The sequence below is a fragment of the Sinocyclocheilus rhinocerous genome, unplaced genomic scaffold (genome assembly GCF_001515625.1).
Source record: "Sinocyclocheilus rhinocerous isolate Xijiao unplaced genomic scaffold, SAMN03320098_v1.1 scaffold1382, whole genome shotgun sequence".
Taxonomy (NCBI): domain Eukaryota; kingdom Metazoa; phylum Chordata; class Actinopteri; order Cypriniformes; family Cyprinidae; genus Sinocyclocheilus; species Sinocyclocheilus rhinocerous.
The window spans coordinates 73813-84849 of record NW_015657958.1 but is presented as its reverse complement, the minus strand read 5'-3'; the positions used below and the strand labels follow the sequence as shown (position 1 = coordinate 84849).

Here is an 11037-nt window from a genome sequence, read left to right as displayed (position 1 = left end):
AATGGGACGAGACCTGGCTGAGCTGCACTAGAGAAGGCAACGTGTGTTATCACTATGTCGGAGACACTCTAGCTTTCCCAAGGCAGACGAACTTAGAGTGGTTACAATCATCCGGGTTTAAATCGCGCTCAAAATGATTTGATTTTGACGCAATATTTACACTGAAGCTTGCAGGCTGGGGCATGACATTTCCCGACCAGGCGCCGAGTGGTGCCAATCACAACACACACTGGCCCAGCTAACCAATCACAGCACATCTCGCATCTCAGAAGGCGGGCCTTCATTTGATACAGGAACTATTCGAGCCGTTCATGCCAGACTGGGGAGAGAGGTGTTGTAATAATGTAAAATATGTGAAAAATAATGTGTTTTTCGAACAACCTAGTATGAGAGCCTGTTCTAGTACACCCCCCAAAACAAAATCAAGACTTTGTAAAAGAGCATAATAGGACCCCTTTAAGGTATTTTGGGCTTCTGTTACATTAATTTGTCTGTCGTAACAGATTATGTGCATTCCAGTGTATCTGGAGGCACACGGTAGTCCAAATACAGATCATTGCATTCACAAGCTTAAAAAATGCTGATTTAATTTAACTGATAAAAATAATTTGATATAGTTACTCATATCTGTCAGCTTCGACCAATACTTAGGGCTTATGGAGATCAGTGGTGTGCTTGTGTCATGTGTTGATGGTCAGAATTGACGGTGTTGATAAGTTTGGGGGCGAGGAACAAAGGAGGAAGGGTAGTGTTGACATTTCCCGTCACCCATGGCAACCCGTCAAAGACCTCAGCCTCTAATGTTAGTTCACAGATGATGAGCCTGGGGACCTTGACTAACTCCCTCGTCCTTGCTTATGTTCTCTCTCTCACACTGTCCTTCTATGTAACATACACACTACAGAAAGGCAGATACTCTAAAATATTTATATATGAAATGCAATTTACATGCCCACACATTGCATGCACTTTTTATAATCAAGAGTGAGTCTGTGTCATGCGAATTAGTCTCTTAGCATGATCTCATGTTTGGTACAGCTGGCATGTTTTTATATTGCCCTTGTCAGTGCAGTACGGTACTAAGAATCATGCAGCAAATATGAGCACAGTGATGCATTCAAGTAGCAATCTGGACACACACACCCCATGGCTAATCATACAAACACACAAGACACACAGTCCTCTTGCAAATGGTGGCTTTGGAAAAGCGTTTTATCATTAATTGTCAGCCTCTCCAAACAGAGAGAAATACAATTTCATGTTTCCCTGAATCACAGCTGGGGGCACCCTTTAACCACATCCAAGAAAGAATTGTGCTAAGGATGAGGGAACGTTTCAAAATGATTTAGAAAATCCTTGGCACAAAAAAATCCAGTGCTGACGCTATTGCTGTTGAGTACATTCGATTATTTGCTGTACAGTCATTGCTCTTAGATTTCCTTCCTCACACTCAGAGTTGTCAAAGTTTGTGTACAGTGGATCTACTAAATAATGGATGGACTGGAGTCACTCGAGTTTTGTTTGCTAGAGTCATACTTATAATAACGTTGCTTCAGGTCACAGCAGTTCCTGGATTTTTAACTGTGTGTTTTAATAGAAACAGGACACAAGATCCTGTTAAACATTAATTAATAATGCATACAGCAGTCAAATTTTATATAGATCATCTATTTGTAAATGGCCTACTAAAATCAGATTACAAAATTACCACTTTTGCACAGATAACATCTTGAGCTTTTCCTAATTATATATAAATATCATATGAATTAACATACTGGAAAACATTCAGTAAACTATACATGAATGCTGTATTTCTGAGCTTCTGTTTCATTTTCATTTGTTTAGGCTTATTCATGGCTACAGAAAGAGATGGGACCAGAAACAGACCCAGTTGTCATTGTCAGATTCATCGGCTCCTCAGACTTCTCTACTGACCTCCGCACGCTGCTACAGAGCATCTGTGAGCAGATTGCCAACAACTATCGGTGCCTGATCCACTTCTTACCAAACAAGATCCAGGAGATGAGGGAGCTGCTGGTGAATTTGCTTGGGGAGTCATCATTTCACCGACCTCTTGTCATTATTCTGGATGCCTTGGAGCAGTTGTCAGATGTTGACGAGGCTCGGAAGCTGTGGTGGCTGCCTGTCCACCTGCCACGTACAGTCCGAATTGTAGTGTCAACCCTGCCCAACAAGCATGGGATACTCCAGAAATTACGCAGCCTGATACATGACGAGGATGCCTATGTTGAATTGATGCAAAGAGACCGCAAAGCTTGCAGTCAGACACTTAAACAGCAGCTTCTGAGTGTCAAAAGGAAGGTGACCTCTGGCCAACAGATATATGTGAATGAGGCAATGGCAAAATGTACACTCCCCATGTTCGTCAACCTCATCTACCGAGAAGTAGTTCACTGGCGGTCGCACAAGGATGTGGATGACAAATCATTGTGTTCGACGGTGCACGAAAGCATTGAGCAGCTTTTCTACTCTATTGAAAACAAGCTTGGCTCACGCTTTGTCTTTCGGGCACTGGGCTACATCACAATGGCACGGGCAGGCCTAACAGAGCTGGAGCTAGAGGATATCTTATCTTTGGACAACAGTGTCCTTGGAGACATCATGGTGAGCTCTAATCTTAAAAGCCCGCTGCGTATTTCTTACGATTTCATAGCCAGGCTAAAAGAAGAACTTGAAGGTTATTTAGTGGAGCGTCAAGTCCGTAATGTCACGCTAATGGTATGGGCAAATCGCCACCTGCATCTTATAGCACAGAAGCTATACCTCAGTAATGAAGAAGATGTGCATCAAATGCATAGTCTTTTGGCTGAGTACTTCCTCGGGGCATGGGCAGGTGGTAGAAAGAAGATATTCCACTGCGACAATAATCACTTTGCCTCACTGAATATCTCACACCAACGAAACCCTCATCACCAGCAGAGCCTTCATGGCCATGACAAAGCTTCTGCTGACAAGCACTCTTATGACAGACAGACACCCGAACAACCCTGGGTGTTCCAGTGTAACTTGCTAGAGCCGGACATCTTCTTTGTCAACCACCGAAAGATGACAGAGCTCACATACCACCTGACAAGGAGCGGCCGGACAGATGATCTCATGTATGGTGTCATAATGAACTTCAGCTGGCTCTACACTATGATAAAGATAGGGCATTTTGACAAGGCCCTGTCAGACATTGACTTAGCTTACAGCTACACGCAAGAAAAGGAGCTAAAGTTTCTCGCAACTACACTCCGCAGTATAAAACTTAAAGTGACAAAGAATCCTGCATCACTGTCTGCTGAACTTCAGCAAAGGCTCCTTCCAGTTGTCACATCTCTTCCCAAGCTCAGACACCTCCTTCTTGAATGTGACAAGGATGGTCCTAAGTACTGCTCCATTGTGCCACTGCACTCTTCCATGGATGTCACCTACAGTCCCGAGAGATTACCGCTATGTTCTAGCTACATGCAAATAGTGGAGATTCTACCTACATTAGCTCCAAACATAGTCATTGTGGCCCTCGAAGATGGATCAGTCAGCACGTGGGATGTTGAGAGCAGACAGCTGATAAGACAGATAGACACGGCGAGGTCGGTTGTTCTTGGCATCAGGCTAACCACAGATGAGAAGTATCTGGTAGTGGCCACTACAAAAAATACACTGCTCATTTACGACAATCACAAGTCATGCTTGTTGTCGGAGGTGGAGGTGAAAGGGTCCAAGCACTGTGGCATCACTGGCGGAGTAACGTTCATCAGTGGATTCACCTTGTCCAGTCACCATGCCTTAGCTTGGCTGGAGGCAAGCAAAGATGTCAATGTGATTGATTTGCTCTATGGCTGGCCATTGTATCAGTTCCATTGCTGGTATGAGGTAACCTGTGTCCAATGTTCCCCAGATGGAATGTATGCTTTCTGCGGACAGTATCTCAACACAACCACCATATTCCACCTCGGTAGTGGGGACAAGCTTGCTACAATGACTTCTGAATTCTCTGGTGGTTTTGTTAAGTCCATCCTGATTCTAGACACAATCCATCAAATGGTGATGATCGACAATGAGGGCAGCCTCTCTGTGTGGAACACCAAAGATATCACAAATCCTAAACTGATGGAGGATTATGACTGCAGAGGAGATGATAGTGAAGTGGTGGGCATAGAGCTTTCTGAGGATCAGCTATCCATCCTCATCTGCAAAGCAAGAAGCATTGAGGTGCTGGACACCAAGATTTGGAAGATGGCAGAGAAGTTTAAGGCCAAGCGTAGCGAGAAGTTTGTGGCAGCCGTTCTTTCCAAGAATAGCCAAAGTATAATAGCTTCCATGGAGAATACATCATCCATATTTGTGTGGAGAAGAGACAGTGGACAGTGCATGGCCAGCTTGATAGAGATATCTGGAGCCATAGTAAAACTGATCAAATCAACACACCATAACTTGCTGCTGTCTGTGGCCAGCAGTGGCGTACTTTCCGTGTGGGATATTGACATTATAACAGCCATGTCAAACATTGATAAAACTGGGAAACCTATCCAAAGTCTGCAGCTCTCTGGCCGAGAGGATTTTGTGTACACCATGGATGGGTCAGAAGTCATCCACAAGTGGAACTACAGCACAGGTTTCATTGAGATGGTGTTCAAACATGAAGGCCTTGTCGAAAACTGCGTCTTGACAACATCGGGTGACCTAATGGTGACATCTGATGATAAAAGTAGTCAGTACATCTGGCATACAACCACAGGTGAGAATATATTCCGTATCAATGGTCAGAGGATCTCACAGCTTCTCATCACACACAATGACCAGTTTGTAGTGTCCCTTTGCGAGCAGAATGCCTCCCGCGTTTGGAGGCTTGCGACTGGTCACAAGGTGTGCAACATTCTAGTAACACTCCAGCATGCCCTCATTACCACAGCAAACACATTCCTTGTGGGAGCCAACAAGAATAAGCTGTTGGCTGTTAGCTTGTGGTCAGGCAGTGTGTCCAAAAAGTTCATCTGTGACGATGGGATCACAATAGTTAACTTCAAGTTAATTCCTGACAGTCCAGATTATGTCGTCTTCATCACCTCCACAGAAACAGTTTTCATCTGGAGTGTTGCAGATGAGTCTGTGTGCAGGCGGGTGCAGCTGCCTAGCAACTTTTTGAAGAACCTGGAGGATTTCCAAATATCACCAAATGGGAAATTGGGCATTATGTCAAAAGGTGATGAGAACATTAATGTCATAGACCTGCACAGTGGTAAACTGCGTCTGGTCCATGCTGCTGGCATAATATGGCGGCAAAAGCTTTCACGAGATGGACGCTACTTAGTGTACATCTGTTTCCGCAATTGTGATGAAGATGATGATGCAGGTGTGGTTTCAAGTCTGATTGTCATGAGATTGGCAGATGGCAAGAGTATCGGGACCTGCTCCCTCTACAAAACGCCAACCTATCTGTGCCTATCACAGCGAGCACTTAACATCATAGTGGGATTTGAGGATGGCAGCATTGGCACCTACACAGTCGTAGACCGTGTGGATGCCGCTCTGAAAATCAAGATTGCCACCTCAAACAGTCGCCAAATAGTTAACAATGCCTCACAGAAAGTACGACCCAAGTGTAGCACCAATGCCTTCAAGACCATTGCTGACTGTGTGTGGAGAGAATCCACCGAGGTCTTCTCACGGGACAGTCCTATCAATGTGTCTGACAGTGGAGAACCAGAGACAACAACACCCACAAAGAAAACTGAACTGCTGCAGTGAGAGCGCCCTCTGTAGGACATTAGCAGGCATGGAGGAACAAGGCCAGATTTGGACACAGGTGATTATTGTTTACAGCAACTTTGATTCAGCTGCACAGATCAGTTCTCTGGGTAACAACACAGCAACTGGCCATTTGCTATTAAGCTGCACTTAAGCTGCAATCAGTTACCTTGATTTCTTTTATGCATCATCAACTTACTGTCAAATGTGTACACTGAATTTAATAGGAACAAATTCATAACAAATGTCATTCATTGGAAAAGCAGATCCAGTCAGCTTTATGATATGTTCTTTCTTCTCATGTGTATGCCAGTGTGGCCATATAGTTCAGATTTTGTTTAGTCAAATCAAGCCATAACGTCACTTTATACAGAAGCATGGAGAAATGTAATAGATTTGTAGCCATATAAAAGTTGCTGTCATTTTTTTATTTTTAAAATATTCATTTGTGTCCGTTTATTAACGTCCTCTGGTACTGTACTAAAATGGAAACTTATGTACATATGTGTACATATGTACTTTGGCTGCTGCAGTTTGTGCAACTACTTAAATATATGTTATGTTGTGCTAAATGCAATCAAAGTGAGTGCCTGGATTTCAACATTTTTGTTACAGAAACTGATTAAGAAAAAATGCAGGGAATTTCTAAACAAAAATATATTGATACAACTATTCATCATTACGGTTCAGCATACAATGAACATTTAGCATACAATAAATACAAATTTGCTTAATTTTAAATTACAGCATCTAAATGAGGATCATTGGAAAGTATATTTCAGTATTCAGGTATTCAGAGTATAGTCTGGAGTCATCATGAGCTTCTTAGTCAATTCAGAATGTGTTCTAGACTTTCTCTGACCAAAGTCACATGGAAGTCCATATGTGTAATTTGCTCTAAATGACAGACAGTATTAAACCCATCCTCATATTTAATTCTATACCAATTCACCATTTACTGTCATGATACTGATACTGAGAACGTCATCCTCTGACTCGACTAAATCCAAGAGATTAATAGTATTAATGGCATTACTTTTAAAGAATGTGCAATTCATTGTATCAAAGGACGGTACAGTTGTATCAAGCTACAAATGTTGAGTACTGATTTGAGGACTAAACCACTATTGAGGAGTCATGTAGCATCTCACCAAGAGTTTCTACGCCTTAACGGTTGGGTCATCTTATACAAATGTGTATTTGTAATTGTTCTTTGTGAGGTAAAGGTTGATTGATTGTGTGCTTGAAAAAATATATATACTTTGTACTTTCATGTTATAGATGACTTAGTGATATGTATGAATAGGCTATATGTTATCATAAACAAGGCTGATTTATGAATGGTGTTTGCCAAGGCAGTGTTTGGGGGTTGCACTTTACTTTAAACGGGTTGTTCACTGAGGTTGACTTTGAACAAGTGTGTCATGAATGCCAACTATACGATTTTTGCCTTCAGTTATGGGTGTACTCTGGCATGTCGCAAAAGAAAGTAGTTTCAACAAAACGATCAGCCATGCCCCATTCAAACTACTCTCTCCATAACTCAAGGGCTATTCCGTCGAATTGTATGTTTACCTCTGGAAATACTGACACATAGGCCCATTTACAACCCACAACCTGTAGCAGTATTCAGGTGTGATTAGCTTCTCCCACTGAAATGTTTAAAACATATAGATATCATACAATATTTGCCAAAGTTTTATTTATTTGTTTTATTTAATTATTAATATTTGTTTTCAGAATGTTAAATGGTGTTGTTTGTGAACCTACTTGTTACTTTTCTGGCTTTGTTGTGTTTTCTAGCATAACTATGAGAACATGCATTATCTTTGCTAAGATATTGACAAAGTCCATCTCTATTATAATGGAATGCCCGTTTTAGAGTATATTTGAATGTGTCCATATGAGAGCAGTTGAACAGTATATTATATGTTATGTAACTTGAATGACTTTTAACTACATGTTTGCAAAACATAGTTCACATATTGATATTGAATGTGTTTATTGTATTATTTGTATTGTCAAGATTGAAGATCCCTGTTTAGAGATATATATTTTCATAAATGTTGTACTTACATTTTGTTACAAAGTTGTTTAAGTATTCTAGAAAACAAAATAGCAGAAAAAAATGTGTCTGAAAGCAATATGACTTAGTGTGTATGCATTGTTTGTATGGAACATTTTAATGTAATAAAATGGTTTTCTTTTTGCCTCTTAAATCTTATTGTTTTTCATCTGAATATATTGGTCTTCTTTTGGAAAGAAAACACAAGACATTCAGTTCTTTAAGAGGACCTGGTGGTTTATAGATATATAAAGTACATCATTTTTCAAAAACCTGCCATGATACAATTACTGTATAGCTCTTTTAATCTAGCTAATACTAATCTTCATTCAACTTGGTTTATTACAATGATCCTCAAGAGGCATGGTGTTTACATGATGAGCGCTTTGCTAGAAGGATTCCCTACATGGCACAATCAGAAACTGAGACGTTGAATGATTTGGCTGATAATAATTTTACTCCCCGGTGCAGTGTGCAAACAAGGGTGTTAAATATTTTCCAAACAGTGGGCAGGTGCTATACTATATCAATATTTCAATTACTGCTTGCACACACCTGGATTCTTTCATACACGTCTGCAGAAGTGCAGGTACCAACACACAAACACCACCGTAAACAAATAGTAGCTCAGGGCAGGAATTCTGGTGTGTGTGTGGTCTCTATGGAAACTGAATCCTCAGTGGAATCAGCCCCCTGTTGTGATGACTATGGAACTGGCATATCAACATTGTGTATCAGGGAAAAACAAATGCATTGCCTTTTTTTTTTTTTACATAAACTCATCAAGGCATAGACGCTCTTAGTCATCTCTCCCTAGGAAGTCACTGCTCTGTAACTGAACAATTGTCATCAAATAGTCAATATTTGTACTGCTAAATATACCACATTTATTCTGATCATCCCACAGTTTTTGATTTCATTTCCTGGTGTGAGGAGTTTCCTTGTACAAGTGCAAACTTGCAGCAATTAAGTCTTCATTTTGTACCACAAAAGTACAGTATAGTCGTAAATAAAAAGAAACACATCTGATATACACGCTAAAATTCAAAAAGTTTAGGCTCCGTAAGATTTTATTTTTCATGTTTTAGAAAGAAGTCTCTTAGGCTCACCAAGGCTGCATGTACATCTATTTTTTTATTTATTTAATTTATTTATGTATTTCTTTTATTTTCTTTTTTATTAATTCCTGTAATGGCAAAGCTGAATTACTCCTGTCTTCAGTGTCACATGATCCTTCAGAAATCATTCTCATATGCTGACTTTGTGCTCAAGAAACATTTATTATTATAAAATTCTTCATGAATGACTGCTAAAATATGTAAATAAAGACCATAAAAAACAATATTTCACAAACAAAATTATTATTATCTAACATTGCCATGAACTCTTTTACTAATTAGAATGCCTCAATTGACATAACATCACAACTTTTCAGCGGGATTGGGGTCAGGATGTGACACAAACTTAGCAGTTCTAAAATACACATTTCATATCATGTCAAACAGATGGCCATTATGTTGCACTTACTTTAACATTTTACAATTATGTTTTTTTATTAATTCAAAAGTGTTCACAAACTTTATGTTTTCTAAATTATGAGTTTTGTCTCAGTGTGGACTAAATTGGAATATGATTCAAAACTCATTGCGAAATCTATCATGATAAGAACATTTGAACAGCAAGCTTGAAAAACGTGTGGAGCATTTACTTACGGCGTACACCAAACACTTTCATGTTGTATTACTGTAAAAGTTATTGTACAGTACAGTTCATTGGCTCAAAGGATATCTTGCAGTTGTGATCATCTGTGAAAGATCATGACCTCATAAAAAAATAAAATAAAAATGATGTAACTCGATCTTGTAAGTACATAAATGAAAAGACTAACAGACCAATGGGCAGCAGACAAAAACAATAAACACACCCATGCAAGACAGTAAAAATGCGTGTCCTGTTGTCATTCTGACTATGCATATGCACCATGGTAACATGGACATTACTTTGAGTGATAATCAAACCTGTTTTGATGTATTATTTTCAATACACCCAGAAGTGTTATGTATACTCAAATTAAAACGGTTGAATAAATACTGACGTATAACATAAATTTCCCACAAATGGAAAAACAGGTCCTTCAGATATGTAATCTGTAATATGTAGCAGCGGTGGACCCATGAACAAATAATAGCTAATTTCTGAGCTAATACAGACACTACTAGCCTAAGCCAGAGAACATTATAACATTAACAAAAAGGAAAGGTATCACCAAGAATACACGTACACGTATATGTTTGTTCTTCTTCTAAGTCCTCCTAAGTGAGGACTTTCAATTGACTTCTGTTGTTATACTGAGAAGGTAGGCTAATGCTTTCTATCTCCTAAACCAAAACTTTTGGCCCTCACAAGCATAACTAAACCTGTACACTCACAAACACATTTACTAATCTGACTAATTCTATAACCCACACCCCAAAACTAATATAAAACTTTCTGAATTGATATTTTTTTTATATAAAAACTTGCTTTCTATACTGTTTTTACAAAACAAGGATGTCCAAAAAAGGAGTCTTGTCAGATTTAGTTCACTCCTGAGTACAAATTTACAGTTAAGTCGGTACAAATACAAACACAACCACCTGAGAAAAAACAGCAAGGATGTTTTGACTTGATATAGATACTCAGAAATGAACTTTACATGACACTTCCTTTGGCATTTACACAAAGATATCCAACTGTCACCTTCAGCTAGCATTCAAAGGTATAAGAAGATCACTTATCACAACAATTAAAACTATTCGATCAAATTATCACTTATCCCATGGCATCACACACTTCCTGACTACTGATTAATTTTAATCAAACATTGTAAGCAAATGTATCCAATAATGGAGGGAATGCTGAGATAAAGCCATTAGTATTTGGCCGGTCAAGTGATCATAACATGATCATAACACTCTGATATGACTTAAAGTAATAAATAAGTTCACTTTTACTATATATTTTATTGCAATAAACTAATATGAGCATAGTAGTTTAGTTTTTGTTGGTTTATTTTGTGCTTATGCAATTGAATGCACCTGCCCAGCCTGTCTAACACCTGCTTAGACTGCATGACGGTCATTTGTGCTGCTGTAATTATTTTCCTGCGTGCCAATGGTTTAAACTGTATTTCCCAGTCCGCTGAGTTTTCCTGATCTCTCGTCACATGGTTTGTCATTACC

At 39.4% G+C, this 11037-nt stretch overlaps 1 protein-coding gene across 1 annotated transcript in view; it reads left to right on the top strand.

The window, feature by feature from the left end:
• Positions 1 to 6699, top strand: part of LOC107721652 (NACHT and WD repeat domain-containing protein 2-like) — a 43673-nt gene extending 36974 nt beyond the window's left edge. Inside the window, exon 7 of the mRNA XM_016529773.1 lies at positions 1846 to 6699. Within this exon, the coding sequence (XP_016385259.1) occupies positions 1846 to 5751 (3906 nt within the window). The 3' untranslated portion in view covers positions 5752 to 6699. The remainder of the gene's footprint in view (positions 1 to 1845) is intronic.
• The last annotated feature ends 4338 nt before the right edge of the window (positions 6700 to 11037 follow it).